The sequence below is a fragment of the Bos javanicus genome, chromosome 8, assembly GCF_032452875.1.
Source record: "Bos javanicus breed banteng chromosome 8, ARS-OSU_banteng_1.0, whole genome shotgun sequence".
NCBI lineage: Eukaryota > Metazoa > Chordata > Mammalia > Artiodactyla > Bovidae > Bos > Bos javanicus.
This window is the reverse complement of record NC_083875.1, coordinates 101,567,954-101,586,129: the sequence shown is the minus strand read 5'-3', so window position 1 is coordinate 101,586,129 and position 18,176 is coordinate 101,567,954. Positions and strand designations below refer to the sequence as shown.

At 42.5% G+C, this 18,176-nt stretch overlaps 1 protein-coding gene across 1 annotated transcript; it reads right to left on the bottom strand.

The window, feature by feature from the left end:
- Positions 1 to 956: 956 nt before the first annotated feature.
- ZNF483 (zinc finger protein 483) lies at positions 957 to 16,908 on the bottom strand. The gene is made up of 7 exons (XM_061427091.1): positions 16,891 to 16,908; positions 16,433 to 16,552; positions 14,115 to 14,640; positions 13,567 to 13,655; positions 10,659 to 10,785; positions 10,190 to 10,285; positions 957 to 3,522 (listed from the first exon to the last, which is right to left on the bottom strand). The coding sequence occupies exons 1-7, from the start codon at positions 16,906 to 16,908 to the stop codon at positions 1,955 to 1,957; spliced, it is 2,544 nt and encodes an 847-aa protein (XP_061283075.1). The 3' UTR covers positions 957 to 1,954.
- Between the last annotated feature and the right edge of the window lie 1,268 nt (positions 16,909 to 18,176).

The following is an 18,176-nucleotide window of genomic DNA, read 5'->3' as shown; positions in this document are numbered from 1 at the left end:
ATCCATTTAGAAGTAACTATAAAGACCCAATTTATCACTCATCAGTAGTTGAGCTACCCTGGGAAGGAGACAAGGAAGAAACCAAAACCATTATCCAGAGGTAGCACTGCAAACTAAACCCATTAAATCCCAGCAAATATTGCTGAATCTCAGATGACCATTAAGCATGTCTTCACTTCCATAAGCTGAAAGTTTACCCGTTTCGTTCTCAAGAGCTGCCTCAAATTTCAACTTTAGGAACTCTGCACCACGTGGTCATTGGGGCTCCTTCAGAATCCTACAACTTGAGACCCAAATCTAACTGACCCAGGATTTTCAGTTCCTTTTTCACAGTTAAAGATTATTATTCAGATTCCACCACTGACATTTTTAAGGAAGAACCCACTAACATCTACTCCTTTCAGGTCTAATTTCATAAAGGAAAACGTGATTGAAAATTTATTCTGTATCATTTCTACATTCTTTTCCTGAATTTTACTATAAAATCTCTTAAGGTTTTAGGATAGATACTCTCCAGGTGGTAGGGGATCATAATATCAGCTTCTTACAGTGGGCAAGTCATGTTACATGAATGACAGAACTTTGCAAGGAGAACAGATTCCCCCTCTAAAGGTGGCCGCTGATACCCAAAACCAATTGACTGCCCCACAGAAATATGGGCCCATTGTTGTCAGCCCTGTAACTTTTCAAGACAAATTTCTTTTTGGTATGAAATTTCCTAATTTTTAAATGGTGACAACTACTTACACACGCACGCACACACACACCACGCAGACCAACTAAGACACGTCAAAAGGCCCAATCTCAGCTTGTGACCTTTGCCACACAGAATGTTTACACTCTGATTACAGGAAACTGTTCTTACTATAGACAAACTTTTAAAAATAGAACTCTATCTTGCAAAAGACAATCCGTCCAAAATAGCTGTTTTCAGTACCCGTTTCCCAACACCCCCCCCCCAACCAGTCCTTTGTCTGTTTTCCTAGGACAGTTACACTCTCATGGCTGAGACAGCCTGGAATATGCCATTTAATTTCCCAGTCCCCATGGCCAACGTCCAGAGCAAACACAGGGGTTGGAGTGCTTTGTCCAATCAAGACATTCCCTGATGGCAAACTTGTTTGACCTCTACTGACTTGATTCTATGCATAGCTTTGGAGCAGTTCCAGCATCAAATATTTTAAAAGCATACTGCATTCTCACTATACCAGAAGTTCAGTAGTTTAAATGAGTTATTTTCTATTACACTAGAGAAACTTGAAATGCCAATGAATCAAAAATGTTTTAACTTAAAAAAAAATGTTTTAACTTATTACCACAGCTTCAGAGGTTATCAGAGGTAGAAAAAGAAGGGAGAGAGGGAGGGAGAGAGTGAAAGAAACCACAGAAATCATTAGTCCCACTCCTTCATTTTACCAGTAAAGAAACGAAAATTCAGAAAGGTCAAATGATTTGTCCAAGGTTATACAGTGAGTTAGTTGGCAAACTGGGACAGAACTCAAGTTACCTGACTGCAGTCAGGTCCTCCTTCTGTAACACTGCATGGCAGTAGAAGGGGAAGCTAGGAGAGAAAGAAGTCTGAAAAAAACAGGTTAGTAAGGTGGGTCCCCTGCACCCCTCCCCTGATTTTTATATTCACATTTGGCCTTTTAGGATTATTTCACATGCTAGTTTCTCTTCTTTCCACAGACTTTACCAACCCTTCATCACTCCCTACCAAAAGTTGACATCCTTGCAAAGAAGGGTAAATGACAAAACAATACTTTTCCTAGCTGCCAACCCACCAAAGCTGCAGCTACTAATCAATGCTGTGGCAGTATACACCCCAGGTTTTTAATAAGGGACCACTGTGACTAAATTTCCTACTAATTAATGCAGTGGTAGTTTACACCTTGTTTTTAATGAGGGAGAACTGTGTAAACCCACACCCTGCACCTTACTATATTTCCAAGAATTATTCTGAAGAGTGAAATCCCCGATGCCTGATTAGGCCAGAATTACTTTTGAATGTCTTCTCGCACTCATTGCATTCATACTCCCTCCTTCCAGTATGAATTTTCAGGTGTTCTACAAGGATTGAGCTCCGGCTAAAGGTTGCCCCACAGTAGTTACATTCATAGGGTTTCTCTCCAGTATGAATCCGATGATGTTCATTGAGAGATGAACTCTGACTGAAGGATTTTCCACAGTCCTTACATTTATAAGGCTTGACACCCGTATGAATTCTCTGATGACGGCTGAGGAGTGAATGGGTAGGGAAGGCTTTCTCACACTGGGTACACTTGTAGGGTTTTTCTCCTGAATGAAGTCTCTGATGATAAATTACAGATGTAAAATGGCTAAAAGTCATCCCACAATCATTACACAAATATGGTTTTTCTCCAGTGTGAATCCTCTGATGTCGGGTAAGGCAAGAATTCTGTCTGAAGGCTTTCCCACACTCACCACATTTATAGGGTTTCTCTCCGGTATGAATTCTCTGATGTTTGGAAAGGGATGAGCTGTGACTGAAGGATTTTCCACAGTTGTTACATGTGTAGGGTTTTTCTCCAGTGTGAATTCGCTGATGCTGAATAAGAGATGAACTGTCACTGAAGGGCCTCCCACAGTCTTTACATTTATAGGGTTTTTCACCAGTGTGAACTCTCTGATGTTTAATGAGGTGGGCGCTTAGGGTGAAAGATTTCCCACAGTCATCACACTTGAAGGGCTTCTCTGCACTGTGAGTTCGGTGGTGTGGCGTGAGAGATGAGCTGTCACTGAAGGCTTTCCCACAGTCATTGCACAGGTAGGGTTTCTCCCCAGTGTGAATTCTCCTATGCTTGGTCAGTGAGGCACTATAGCCAAAGGCTTTTCCACATTTGCTGCATTTATGTGTTCCTTCTCCAGTCTCAGTTCCCTCGTCTTTATCTATGGATGTACCTTGACCTAAACCTTTCCAACATTTTTCACATGTAGAGGGATTTTTCTTACTGAGGGATGAGCTTCGAGTAAAGGCTACTCCACAGTTACTACATTTCTGAGACTTCTCCCCCCCACGGCTTTTCTGATGTTTCTGATGTTCAGTCCGAGAGGAAGAGTGACTTAAGACCTTCCTGCCTTCGTTACCTTTCCTTGGCTTTTCACCACTGTGTTCTTTGCGGTTCGGAACAAGGTCTGAATGAAAACTAAAGGGTTTCTTGCCTTCATTGTACCTCCGAGATTTCTTCCTTAAATAGACTCTCAGATGTTTAATTAGATCTGAAGGTGGTTTGAAGCTACTTCCAAAGGGACTCCTTTCTGGGTCAAACTCCTCACCCTTACTGCCTCTCCCATGAGTTTTCTTCTGTGTGATTTGTCCTTGTGAATGTTCCCTATTGCTACAACCATCCTCGAATCTGCCATAACGTTTCCAGGATTCTCCCATAGAGTCACAATCGCCACTCATTAGATACCTTTCTATTATTTTATCTAAAGTCGATTCTTCCATAAGAACATCTTGACTTCCGCCAGATTCTTTCAATCCACCACCAAGTTCACACTCTGAAAGAAATAACAGAGTATTTCCTATATGCAATGAAGAAAGCTGCTGCATTTGGGACTAGGAACAGAGACAACAGAAACTTTAAGAAACCGGGCCTGGAAAATTTTCAGAGTCTCATAAAGCAGGGAAGGGAAAAGTGACATGGGGAAACTGGGGGAACTGAGAGTTTAGGAAAAATACTGAGGAAGATGATAGGTTTGTGCTTTATAGTTAGAAATACAAGTTCTCACCCTTGTTTCAAATTTCTGTGATAGGTTCAAACTTACTCTCCTTACATCAATTTATTCTCTTTCCAAATAGAAATATGACAGTGCAAGTGTTTATTGAATAATTACAAAAGGCCAGGTCCCATACCAAGCAATTTACTTGAATGTCACTTAATTTTCACAATAACCCTATGAAGGAGGACCTGTCATCATCCCTGGTTTATAGATATGACAACTAATCACACAGAGTGGATATAATTAGCCTATCCAAGGTCACATGTAAGTGCTAGAGCCACCCAGTCTGACATCAAAGCCCACTCTTTTGATCCATATACCACACTGCCTCTCCTCAAAGCAGCCTAATACCACTAAGTTTATAGACAATGTTAATCACATCACAAACATGCAACACCACCTATGTTAGACTTTCAAAGGTTACCACCCATCTGGCCCTACCAACCTTGTTGTTTAGTTCCTAAGTTGTGTCTAACTCTTTTGCACCCCATGGACTGTGCTCCTCTGTCCATGGGATTTTCCAGGCAAGAATAACGAAGTGGGTTTCCATTTCCTTCTCCAGGGAATCTTCTCAATCCAGGAACCAAACCTGCATCTCCTGAACTGGCAGACGGATTCTTTACCACTGAGCCACCAGCCCCCTACCAACCTTGCAGATACTCTAACCAGGCATCTATTTATTGTCCATGACAGGACTGCATTTTCAGTCCTGTTTTCTCAGTCTTAATGCTTCAGACTGCCTAGAATTCGACCCTGGTGCACCTTCACTATCACGAATATAAAAATCTGGTAAGGCCTAGGGTTCAAGTCCCAGAGTCTCTAACACCATATTCTCAAGGTGTGTGCTCCTCTCTGAATCTTCAGTTCAGTTCAGTTGCTCAGTTTAATCTGACTCTTTGTGACCCCTGGACTGCAGCACAAAAGGCTTCCCTGTCCATCACCAACTCCCAAAGCTTGCTCCAACTCATGTCCACGGAGTTGGTGATGCCATCTAACCAGTTCATCCTCTGTTGTCCCCTTCTCCTCCTGTCTTCAATCTTTCCCAGAATTAGCATCTTTTCAAATGAGTCAGTTCTTCGCATCAGGTGGCCAAAGTACTGGAGTTTCAGCTTCAGCATCAGCCCTTTCAATGAGCATTCAGGACTGATTTCCTTTAGGATGGACTGGTTGGATCTCCTTGCTGTCCAAGGGACTCTCAAGAGTGTTCTCCAACACCACAGTTCAAAAGCATCAATTCTTCAGTGCTCAGCTTTATGGCCCAACTCTCACATCCATATATGACTACTGGACAAACCAAAGCTTTGACTATACAGACCTTTGTCAGTAATGTCATGTCTCTGCTTTTTAATATGCTGTCATAGCTTTTCTTTCAAGGAGCAAGCATCTTTTAATTTCATGGCTGCAGTCACCATCTGCAATGGTTTTGGAGCCCAAGAAAATAAGGTCTGAACCTTGAATTCCTTTATTAATTCTTTTATTTATCATTCATCTTGGCTCTTTTTTATTTTTTCTTTCATCTTGGCTCTTAATCATGAGCTTACAGTTTCACTTTCGTAAGATTGACTTTTAACCAGTCAACTATAAAATACAAAACGCTGGGCAGCTCTGAAGACTTCATGGGGGCCTTCCCTCTATGGTGTCAGTTGCTGACACGCCATCCAGACTAAGGAAGATCTGGAAACTTAAGGGCCACATGAGCCACGGGCACAGTAGACACTGGAAACCTCCTGGAGATCAGGGTAACACTGGTGGCATGCGTCACCACAGGATCAATTTTGACAAATATCACCCAGGTAACGTTGGGCTTTCCTGGTGGCTCAGACAGTAAAGACTCTGCCTGCAATGTGGGAGACCCAGGTTTGATCCCTGGGTTGGGAAGACCACCTGGAGAAGGCAATGGCTACCCACTTCAGTATTCTTGCCTGGAGAATTCCATGGACAGAGAAGCCTGGTGGGCTACAGTCCACGGGGGTAGCAAAGAGTCAGACACAACTAAAGGACAAATGTTACACTACACTAATTTTGGGCAAGTTGGTATGAGGCATTACCACTTAGCAAGGAACCAGAGCTTTTGCCCAAATGTCAGCCTGGATAAACTATGGACCTCAGTGAGTGAGTTGATATGGTAAATGCTGTCAAAAAAACTGGAGTTGCTCTTCACATGATGTGGTACACTGGGGCTACTATATTGAGTTCTGGGAAGAGAAAGCTCCCAAAGCAGCCTATCACACTAAAGGCCAAATTCTTTAGCAGAAGAGCTGAGGAGAAGACTAAGGGTGTTGTCCTGATAGCTCGACGCTACATGGATGGAGGTTCATCAAGTGCCAGCGAGTGCTTTTCAAAAAAAATAAAAGAAGATAAAATACAAAATCCTATAACCTGGAAGTTAGCCATTATTAAAAATTCTGATTTTTTTCTAGAAATTTTCTACATATTTTAGGATAGAAAATCTACATATGTAATATGTAGTTACTTTTTTCATAATTCTTTCCCATCTCATTGGTTAATTCTTCATAAAGACAATTTTTATGAGTTATATAATAATCCATCATATCAATGTTACTAATTATTTCTGTATGGAATGTTTATCAAATGATTAATATTTCCTCAGAAGTGAGTCATAAAAGTGACTGAACCAAAGGGTAGAAAAGTTATATCACCAGACAATACATGATTAAAAGTACTTGATTACTCATCTCTGGTCAAATGCTTTTTCTCTAAACCTTTGCAAATTTGATTCATAATAAATAGTGTTATTCTTTAAATGTAATTTACATTGCTAACAAGTGACTTGGAACATTTTTTTCATGTTCATAGCTATTTAAACTTTCTGTCAGTTACTCTGGTCAGCTATCTGTTGAAGTTCTTTGCTTATTTTTCTAACAGACTCAGGGTTCCTTACTGATCTGCATGACCTTTTTATAAATCATGGCTATTGATTATGGCTTTGTCTGTCAAAAACTTTTCCTCCAGTAAGTTATAAATGACTTTTCATCCAGTCCCATCACATCATGGCAAATAGATGGGGAAACAGTGGAAACAGTGGTTGACTTTTATTTTTGGGGGCTCCAAAATCACTGCAGACGGTGACTGCAGCCACGAAATTAAAAGACACTTACCCCTTAGAAGAGAAAGTTATGACCAACCTAGACAGCATATTAAAAAGCAAAGACATTACTTTGTCAACAAAAGTCTATCTAGTCAAGGCTGTGGTTTTTCCAGTAGTCATGTATGGATGTGAGAGTTGGACTATAAAGAAAGCTGAGTGCCAAAGAACTGATGCTTTTGAACTGTGGTGTTGGAGAAGACTCTTGAGAGTCCCTTGGAACGCAAGGAGATCCAACCAGTCCATCCTAAAGGAAATCAGTCCTGAGTGTTCACTGGAAGGACTGATGCTGAAGCTGAAACTCCAATACTTTGGCCACCTGATTCGAAGGGCTGACTCACTGGAAAAGAGGAGAGCTAATGCTGAGAAAAGATTGAGAGCAGGAGGAGAAGGGGACAACAGAGGATGAGATGGTTGGATGGCATCACCGACTCAGTGGACATTAGTTTGAGTAAACTCTGGGAGCTGGTGATGGACAGGGAGGCCTGGCAAGCTGTGGTTCATGGGGTTGCAAAGAGACACAACTGAGCGACTGAACTGAACTGAAATAAATTACACATCTAAATGATACTTCTTTTACATAAGCAGCTTGGGGGGAGAGGCATGTATTTATACCAATGCTGCTAAATTTTTCTCAGAACAGTTTTAGATTCCATTTTCAAAACTACTCTCCCAGATGTTACTTAAACATAAGAAGACAACTGCTTTCCTTTATTCATGTAATCACACTGTAAACAGCCAAGAGGTTGACTTAAACGAAGGGCTAATTGTGGAGAGGGTACTGTCAGTCTATGAGCCCAATGAGCCCAGCAGGTACACGGCTCTGGCCCAAGGTCTGGTCCTGGAGGCCCAGGGCACCCCCCGCACCCGGGACTGTGGTTGGCATCTCCCCAACAACAAGATGGCTTCTAGAGATGACATTTAAGTCTTCATCATCTTCCTGTGAGGGCCAGGCAGTTACTCCTGAGGGGTTCAGCCCTGAACCTCCCTCCACTATCCCAGTTTCTCCATGCATATGTCTCTCCCAACCCAAATTCTAAAGCTGTTTTCCTGACCTTCTTTACTGGCAATTTAACTGAAGAAGGGGGGCTTCTCTGATAGCTGAGTTGGTAAAGAATCTGCCTGCAGTGCAGGAGACCCCAGTTCTATTCCTGGGTCGGGAAGATCTGCTGGAGAAAGGATAGGCTACACACTCCAGTATTCTTGGGCCTCCCTGTGGCTCAGCTGATAAAAGAATCCACCTGCAATGTGGGAGACCTGGGTTCCATCCCTGGGCTGTAAAGACTCCCTGGAGAAGAGAAAGGTTACCCACTCCAGTATTCTGGCCTGGAGAATTCCATGGATATACAGTCCATGGCCTCGGAGAGTTGGACATGACTGAGCAACTTTCACTTTCATTGTAACTGAAGAAGGGGTGCCAGTTAGATCCAAAATTAAAGCTCATGGCAAATAAAAAAAAAAAAAGGAAGATGGACTAGAGAAAAGTGTTGAAGAAGGCTCTTGAGAGTCCCTTGGACTGCAAGGAGATAAAACCAATCAATCCAAAAGGAAATAAACCCTAAATATTCATTGGAAGGACTGATGCTGAAGCTCCAATACTTTGGCCACCTGATGCACAGAGCCAACTCATTGGAAAAGACCCTGATGCTGGGGAAGATTAAAGGCAAGAGGAAAAGGGGAGGACAGAGGATGAGATGGTTGGATGACATCACTGACACAAAAGATGAGTCTGAGCAAGCTCCAGGAGATGGTGAAGGACAGGGAAGTTTGGCATGCTGCAGTCCGAGGGGTAGCAGAATCGGACAGGAATGAGCAACTGAACAACAAAAAGCAAAGCAAATTACTGTTTTTTCTTAAACTAAAGTATTGATACATAGTGAAAGTGTAAGCGTTAGTCACTCAGTTGTGTCCTGCTCTTTGAGACCCCACGGACTGTGGCCCACCAAGCTTCTTTGTCCATGGAATTCTCCAGGCAAAAATGCTGGAGTGGATAGATTCCCTCCTCGAGGGGATCTTCCTGATGCTGGGATCATACCTGGGTCCCCTGCATTGTAGGTGTAGATTCTTTACTGTCTGAGCCACTAGGGAAGCCCAACTGATGTATAAATAATCACTTATTATAATTTTTAAAAATCTAGTTAAGATTTATTATTAAAGTTTAAGAAAGAGAAGAATAAAGAAAAAATGTAATTCCTCAAAGATAACCAGTATTAACATGCTGCTGCTGCTGCTGCTGCTGCTGCTAAGTTGCTTCAGTCGTGTCCAACTCTGAGCGACCCCATAGACGGCAGTCCACCAGACTCCCCCGTCCCTGGGATTCTCCAGGCAAGAATACTGGAGTGGGTTGCCATTTCCTTCTCCAATGTATGATAGTGAAAAGTGAAAGTGAAGTCACTCAGTTGTGTCCAACTCTTAGCGACCCCATGGACTGCAGCCCACCAGGCTCCTCTGTCCATGGGATTTTCCAGGCAAGAGTACTGGAGTGGGGTGCCATTGCCTTCTCCAAGTATTAACATGAATGCTCTCCAAATATTAACAGTAAAAACCCGTATCTATACATTTAGACATACATATATATGTACGTTTTCTTCTTCTTTTAACAAAACTGAATTATACTAAACATGCTGTCCACTGGATGAATTCCTACTTATTCTTCAAGATTCAATTGTTAATTATGCCCTTGCTCCTATATTTTCCCATTGCTCCTTATACATGCCATCATTATAGTGTACATCCCATTAATAACACATTTTGTCCTGATTTCTGTATCTATAGCATCCATGGAAACTTGCCCTTCAAATCTCCTCTGGGGCACTTTCTTGACAGCCCCTGTTGATGCTCATTGACTCCAACACAGCATCACACCAAGGCCACTTCAATAGAGGTGCTCCCAGTCAATGACAAGAATGGCAATTACACTTGGGCCCATTTCTGCGAGGCATAAGACTCTGCTAGATGACTTTGGCAGGGAGGTTCATTTTTGGCTTTACTAAAATCTTCTCAACCTGCACTTCAATCTAAGACTTTTCCTACTCAGCCTTCCTTCCTTCCCTCTCCTGTCACAGGTATCAGACCTGTAGCACCTTCATAGCAACCCCAGCCTCCTCCAATGCCTGGAATTATTTCCCCCCAGTAAGTCTCTGATGGGGCCAATCTTGGCATCCTTCTCAGAGGACCCAAACTGAGTGTCTCTCCTGTCAAAATGAATATTCTAGGAAGGCAAGGCAGAAATTTTCATCATCTATGTTAGCACCTAGCCCACCCAACATTTCACAACCTCTTTCAAATGACTTGGTAGGCAACTGTTTCAATGTCCTTCTCTACTTTTCACCAACTCACCTGGTCTACAGCCTTTGGAGACTTCTTTTTGCAGCAGCCGTGGTAGTCCAGCCCACTTCAGCTGGGAAACCAAATCTAACTTGGAAACTGGAAAGCCTGTTCAGAGAAAATAGAAAATGTCTTTTTGTCTAGAACAAAGACATTCCAACATTCATAGCCTTTAGTTCTTCAGGGAAGAGAAGAAGTTGTCAAAAGTAAACTTCAGTACTGGAATTTGAGGAGAAAATTGGGAAAGGTATGGCCTTGATGACAGCAAAATGATGCTCAACAGTTTCAGTTCAATGGAGCAAAGATACTTTTTTTTAAAGAAAACTCTATATAAAAGTACATTTTTAGGACCCATTTTAAGGTTTAGGCATATGATTCCTGTAAACTCAGCCAAAACCTTTAATAGCACTTATCTTCCAATGTTAGTGGACAAAAAGATACTCAGTTTAGACACTAAATCATGAAGAGAAGATGTCTTTACCCAGAAGTTCTAGGTTCCTATAGTTCTCCAGCAGCACTTCCTTATATATCTCCTTCTGCGAAGGCTCCAGTTTCCTCCACTCTCCTCTGGAAAAGGTGACAGCCACATCTCTGAGTGTCATGGATTCCTAGAACACCAAAGACAGCCTGTGTGCATTGTGTTACTCCCAAACAGATCCTAAGAATTCAGAAAAGTAATAGATGTGATGGTTTTCAAGTCTTAAGAATTTGCAAGCAAACTACAAGGTAGATATTATACGACCATAACAAGTGAAATACAACAAGATTATGATACAATCCCCTCCTTTTCCATTCAGTCCTTGGTGTGAAATGCTATACAAGGATTCTCTGGAATGACTAACATTGATCAAATTTGCCCTAACATGCTGATTTCTAGGATTAACAGAATATATTAAATGAAGAACACAAATTACATTTCCCAATCCCCAAATCTGCAGAATCAATGTAAGTTCTATAAGCTTTAAATTAAACATGGAAGAGTAACATCACTGACTACATTCCAAATTATAATTTCCAGTTGATTCTGAAAAGTTGTTGCTGAACGAAAAGACGCCGGGATTCTTGGCCTCTGGAGAAGAATTCAATCTGGGGCCAGAGACAAGGCTTGATTGCTCAGAGCTTTTCTGTAATAAAGTTTTATTAAAGTATAAAGGAGACAGAGAAAGCTTCTGACATAGGCATCAGAAGGGGGCAGAAAGAGTACCCCCTGCTAGTCTTCAGCTGGATGTTATATAGTCACTGCTGCTGCTGCTGCTAAGTCGCTTCAGTTGTGTCCGACTCTATGCAACCCCATAGACGGCCTCCGACCAGGCTCCTCTGTCCCTGGGATTCTCCAGGCAAGAACACTGGAGTGGGTTGCCATTTCCTTCTCCAGTGCTAGCAGTCTGTTAATGAAAGAAAGGAATGTCTTAAAACTCAGAATGGCACCAGGCCCCTTATCCATAAGATGCATTTTGGGATAATCTTGGCACCAGATGATTCATCTCGGGCCATAAAATGATTGACTTGAATCTTGCAGAAGGGTAGATCACCATACAAATAGTTTCGTTTACATAGATCAGGGGAACAATATCTGAGTATAACATACTGGTTTGTCGAGTAGGTTCTGAGCCATTAGGCAGAACCGACTTGAAGACAGAGTCTGGGGTAAATGCATAGTACATTGACATCGCTTAAGTCAAACATTTCCATAAGAAAAATGCATTGGTTAACTCAAGGTTTGAAAATAGTTAACTTCAGGTGAAACCAGGTGTCATTATGGCAACACAGTATTTTAAGAGAAACCTCCTTTTAAATTTGTATAGAGAAGGAAAAAAATATTGCTAGTTTGTTTCCTCCTGCCGCTTAAGAGAGAGAAAAAGTCTGACACTTGCACCCTATTTCCTCCATTTGGAGACTCCTGGCCTTCCTGCCTGTTACCCTCTCAATTCTAAGTAGCAATTACTTTCTATCACAATCAAACAAGGATCTGTGTTCAATAACATACACTTACAATTACTCTAAATTATAAACAAGCACAATTAATCATTACAATACACTTTTCATAGCATCCTCTATAGCAAGACATTTTGAGAGGCGATACAGCAGAGTGGCTATTAGCACTTGGAGTAGCTTTCCCGTGGCTGCTGTAACAAATTACCATAACTCTGGTGGCTTAAGAAAACAGAAATTTATTTCCCCAAATTCTGGAGACCAGATGTCTGAAATCCAGATGTTGGTGGAACTGGTCCCTCTGAGGGAGAATCCATTCCTTGCTTCTTCCAGGTTCCTTAGTTGCCAGCATTCCATGGTGTTCCTTGGTTTGCAGCCTTATCATTCCGATCTTCACATCGCTTTCTCCTGTTCCTGTGTTCAAACTCTAAGTACACTGTAATGCCACTGAGAGCACACCCATACAATCCAGAATAATGTCCTCATTTCAAATCCTTATTTTATCACATCTGCAAAGACCTCCCCTCCAGGTAAAGTAACATTCTCAGGTTCCAGAGACAAGGAAGTAGATCTACATCAGGGAGATATGTCCCTGATACCTGTCCACTCAGAGCCATTACCTGGTAATCAGAGCTATTACCAGGCTACGAGAGCACTATTATTTACCACTGCGAATAAGAATTTTTTTTCCTGAAAATTCTTGGTATATAGAAAACACTGATTTGTAATCAGCTGCTTTTCTCAGCCACTAAATGAATTTCAGTACATGTTCAGTTGATTCTCTGAGGTTTTCCAAAAAGACTACATTATCTGTAAATAATATACATCTTCTTTCATATCTATACTTACCTCACTTGTTTCTTATCACACTGGACTGGCTAAAATTTCAGAAAATATTCATTAATACAGTAAGATGAGACCACCTCATCTTTTTAATGGTATTGTGAGGACTGCTTTTTATTTTGCAACACTATCCAGATGTTTTTTTCTTTTTTTTGTCATGTTCAGGAAATATAATTCTATTTCCACCTGACCAGTCTTATGAAGAATAATTTCTGGATTTTAGTAAATAATTTTGAGCTTATTAGAGTCAGACTTGTGACCAATTCTGATAACTGAAGTAAAATAGCATTTGAAGAATGAGCCCTAAGAATGTGAAGACTGAGAGGAAAAGGAGATGGTCTTAATTAGTCTAGTGTGTTTATAACACCCAGGAGGAGCTCAGTGAGCATGTACTTAAAAATGAAAGGTCTGTAGCCATATACGGTAAGATAATATTAAGTAGACTTACTGTGGTTGTCATTTCACAATATACACAAATATCAAACCATTACATTATATACCTGAAACTAACACAATGCTGGGTGTCAACTAGACCTCAATTTAAAAATTAACTTAAGAATGAAAATTTATGGTTTAAAAAAAAAAAGAATGAAAACCAGTGAAAGGAAGCTTACCTGGGACTCAGTATTTGGAAGAACAGAAACTGTTTTATCTTCTTCAGGGTTCTCCTCTTGGGAAATAACAGAATCTTGAGAGATTGGTTCTAGGAAGGGGGAAAAAAAACAATGCAGCCTTTCAAATGGGCTCCTCAGACTAAAAATTATTATATATGTCACTCTGGAGAAAAAAATCAGATTAAACAAAGAAAAAGTTTTTCCTACACTCTTAAAACACAGAAGACAGCCACACATACAGTTTCGTACTGAAACCCAAGCTTTCCCCTATTACCCTCTAAAATATTCTTTCAATTCCTAGGCTCACAAAATCTGACTTCCTTCATTCCATATACCTACTACTTTAATGTATTTACTTTTTATAATAATCTTTAAAATATTTATGAGATGTATTAAGGTGGAACAGCATATGTGTAATATCATATAGTAATTTGCTTCTTTCATTTTGCACAAAAGTCACTTGTTGAATGAAAACATTCTTTTGGGGAGTTTACTGTCATATCTTGAGATGATCTCCCCCACTTCCCCCCTTCACCTATTAATCTCACCTTTCTTTTCTTCAAGCACTTGGGTCAAATCCTCTACTAGGGTCACCACTTCCTCACTACTCTTAGGATGCTGTGATTTGACCCAAATCCTGATCTCCCCAGGCAAGATGGTCAGGAACTGCTCAAACACCAAAAGCTCTAGAATCTGGTCTTTCGTGTGGATGTCTGGTCTCAGCCACTGAACGCAAAGCTCCCATAGCTGATTCAGAGTTTTTCTGGGTCCAGCCTCTTCAGAGTAACAAAACCACCTGAACCTCTGTCTGAAAGACTCTGGGTCAGCAGTGTCTCTTCTCATGAGAGATTCTGGATTCCCAGGAGTCTCCATCCTAAGGACTTTGCTCTGTTCACTTGAGACCAGAGTGTGAGGATCTGGGGAGACAGCTGTCATCTTGTTTAGGCTACTCCTGCTTGCAGTATGTACCACCAACAGAAATCCAGTCTCCTTTAGACTCTGAATGTCAGCACAGTCCACCAACAGGCACTCTCCGGCAAAATACCAAGTGTTCCAAGGATCCACTTTATGGTCCTGCAGAAACCATCAAGAAACATAAGAGATAAATTAAGTGAAACAAATTGTGAATCCTAAAAAACATTGTTCTTGATTTGGTTCTGTTATAGATACACACTGGAGTGGGTTGCCATGGCAACCAGTACTCTTGCCTGGAAAATCCCATGGAGGGAGGAGCCTGGTAGGCTGCAGTCCATGAGGTCGCTAAGAGTTGGACACGACTGAGCGACTTCACTTTCATAGACAGACACACACATTCTTAGAGGCGTAGAACTGCCCTGCCCAACTACTATACTAAAAGAATGATTTTCTCTGTAAGTGAAAAGCTGAGAAGTTACTTGAGAGTAAATAAAGGCATGTACCCTCCAAGAAAACAGTTTCTTCAGATACTCCTCATCAGCAAAACGTATCAGAAAAGGCTCACTGTTACAAGAGGCTCCAAACTGACTCCACTCCTGCCCTCTCTTGGTGAATGGCCACACAGTTTCCCACCAGTTGCTTAACTCAGAAACCTGATTTCATATTTGACTCTCAAATTTCTCACACAATCAATAACCAAGTTCTGGTGGCTTTATTTCCTAAGAACCTCTCCATTCTCTCCTACTGAAATTACCTAAGGACAGCCTCCTTCAATTTCAGTCTTACACTGAAGCCTAAGGATTTCTTCTAATATGCAAAATATGGTCTTGTAATTCCCCAACTGTCTCAACACAAAATTCAAACGCAAAAGTCACGCATGATGATCTTGAAACCCTGTCGGTATGACCTCACCTTCCGCTGCAGCTGCCCCTAATGGACACTGCAGCCGTAAAGAGGTATCTCTCCATTTCCAGCAACTCTACCCCCTTCTGCCTTTGCACTAGAGTCATTCATTCCCTCCCCTTGGAATGCTGACATTTTTTCCTCTACCAAACTTGTTCATTCTTTAAAACCCGACTCCACTGCCACCTCTTGTATGAGGCTTTCTCCGATCCCCGAGTACTCTTCTGCGCAGTCTGCCCTGTGTTGCATGCGTTCTCACTCCATAAATAACTAACCATCAACAACCATCTGGAACCAGGGACTATGGATTCAGACGCGAACGGGTCAGACGGGACCCCCACCCTCACAAAGCACTCAAGAAATGACAATACAGTCTTAGATGTCTTAGATGGGCTACACTGCGACAAGTGAGGACACTCTCCTCCAGCTACAACGGCAGTTAATTACCCACCTCTGAGGGGCACAGAGTGCCGCACACACTATGCATGACGTCATTTATTCCTCTGCCAAATATTAAGCGCCCACCACGTACCTAGAGCCGCTCTGGGCACCTGGGACTCTGCAGTGGCTAAGACACTCGTCCCGATCTCCAGGGAGTTTACAATAAAGGCTCCGTGAAAATGTGACGCAGGCAGAAGGAAGTTCTCAAAAGAGGAGGAGCGGGGATCTGCCCCACGGGGTGCGTTCGGCAACGTCTGAAGACGTTTTGGTTATCACGACTAGGGAGGAGGGATGCTACTGGTACCTAATGAGTGGAGCCGGGGATGCTGCTAAACATTCCGCAATACTCGGTACAGCCCCCCTTACCCTCACGCACACACAATAACTTTTCCCGCCCAAAATACCAAAGTAGCGAAGTTGCAAGACCATGGGCTCAGGGAAGGGATGGAGGAAAGCTCCATCCAGGAGCGCACTTATCTCCGGCAGAAGCTGCAATTTTGGAAGTGCACAGCGAGACTGCCCTCGGCCCCCACCCCGCCCCAGGTACGCCCTTGGAACTGGCAACCTGGCCTCGGCCCCCACACTAGGGGCCAGGGGCAACCGCTACCTGCGTCAAGACCCGCAGCCAGGACCAACGCCACCGCAATGAGCTTCTAGAAACTGGTCCTGCAGGAGCTGCGCGCGCAAGGCGGCGGGGAGCTGAATGCGCCTGCGCACTGGCGCAGAACTACGATTCCCGGGATGCGCTTGTCCAGCTTTGCTAAAGGTCTGTGGTTTCCATAGGCTCCCACCTCGGCCTGTTGCGCATGGTCTTTGGGAAGTGCTGGTGGTCTCAGCTGCGGAATTATTGCTGCGCCAGAGGCCTAAAGGCCTAGAGTCATCTCAGGTTTTCAGATCTATGATGTTCTGTTTGCTTGGTAACCTCAAAGCATCCTTCCCCTCTTCCTTCCTTACCTTTCCCTGAAATCCAGGCTGCAAAACCCCCACCGCAGAAGCATATTAGCAACGCATTCAATACAAGTCATAATGCCGCAACTTGAATTAAACAAATATCAAATGGATTACTTTTACACCTGCCACCATGATTGTCCAAACCGCCCATCATGCCTCGCCTGGATTATTGCAATGGCGTCTTGATTTCACTTTTCTTCTTTTGTCTCTTCACATAGCAACCAGAGAGATGCTTAATATATGAAAACAGCTTATGAACTTCCTCTGCTGAAAACCCTGAAAAGGTTTCCCATTTCACCCAGGGTAGAAATTCTAATTTTTACAGTGACCTACAAGGCTGATGGAATTTGGCCACTGATAAACTCCCTGACCTCTTCCTCTACTTGTGTGTTGTCACAGTAACCGCCTCGCTATTCCTCTCCCTCCAACCTGCCTGGTACTTAGGGCTGACTTGCCACCTGCCTAGATATCTTGGATGGCTCATGTTCTCACCCTTTCATAAGTTCTCAATGAAGCCTTGGGTCAGGAAGATCCCCTGGAGGAGGAAATGGCAACCCACTCCAGTGATTTTGTGGGGAGAATTCTATGAACAGGGAAGCCTGGTATGTTGCCGTACAGCAGGTAGTAAAGAGCAGGACACGACTGAGCAACTGAACAACAACGAGAACAACAGAGTAGAGCAATTTTATGTGTTTCCATACCTGGAACCTAGAGCCTAGATAACAAGAATCATCACATGCACTCTGTATATAGCTCCTTTCATCTACATTATGTCTCTGAGATTTATCATTATTGTTGCCTGTGGTTACAAATCAATGAAAATCATTTATTTTCACTGCTGCCTAGTATTCCCCTATGACCTTTTATGTACACTACAGTTTCCTGTTTTCACAGTCCCTTGCCCAGCTTCCAGGCCATATCTTACATGGAAGTGAGGAGGAAGTTTGTGTGTGTGAAGGGGTGAGTCTGTCAGATTTTTCTGCTTCCTCTAAAATCACCCCACATTAAAGAAACTAAAAAGCCATGGTCCTGCCTGCTTGTCTCCACCTCTGGGTTCCCAAGGCAGCCTTCGAGGTGTCTCCTTAGGATTCTGGGAATCTCTGAGCTCCTGCAGCTGTGAGCTGCCTCAGGGATATCAAGACCTTGTTGCCAGGTGCCTATGGTCCTGGCTCAGCTGGGACTCCAAGGATTCAAGAGCCAGAAGAGGCCATGATTTCCTGTCTGGGAGTGCTGACTATTGCCTGAAAAGAAAAAAAAAAGAAAGCTCTCCTGCCTAACCACACGTACTTAAAAAATTAAATATAGACTTACTATCAGTTCATTCATTTCAGTCGCTCACTAGTGCCGACTCTTTTGACCCAGCATACCGCAGTCCTAGGCATTTACTCACCAGAAATGAA

Bases quoted from the DNA above. Each gene is read 5' to 3' on its own strand.
- ZNF483 (XM_061427091.1), bottom strand. The intron at 14,641-16,432 runs GTAGCGGTTGCC...TGGTTTCTGCAG, and splicing joins GGCTGCGGGTCTTGACGCAG to GACCATAAAGTGGATCCTTG. The intron at 10,786-13,566 runs GTAAGCTTCCTT...TTGGTGTTCTAG, and splicing joins TTCCAAATACTGAGTCCCAG to GAATCCATGACACTCAGAGA.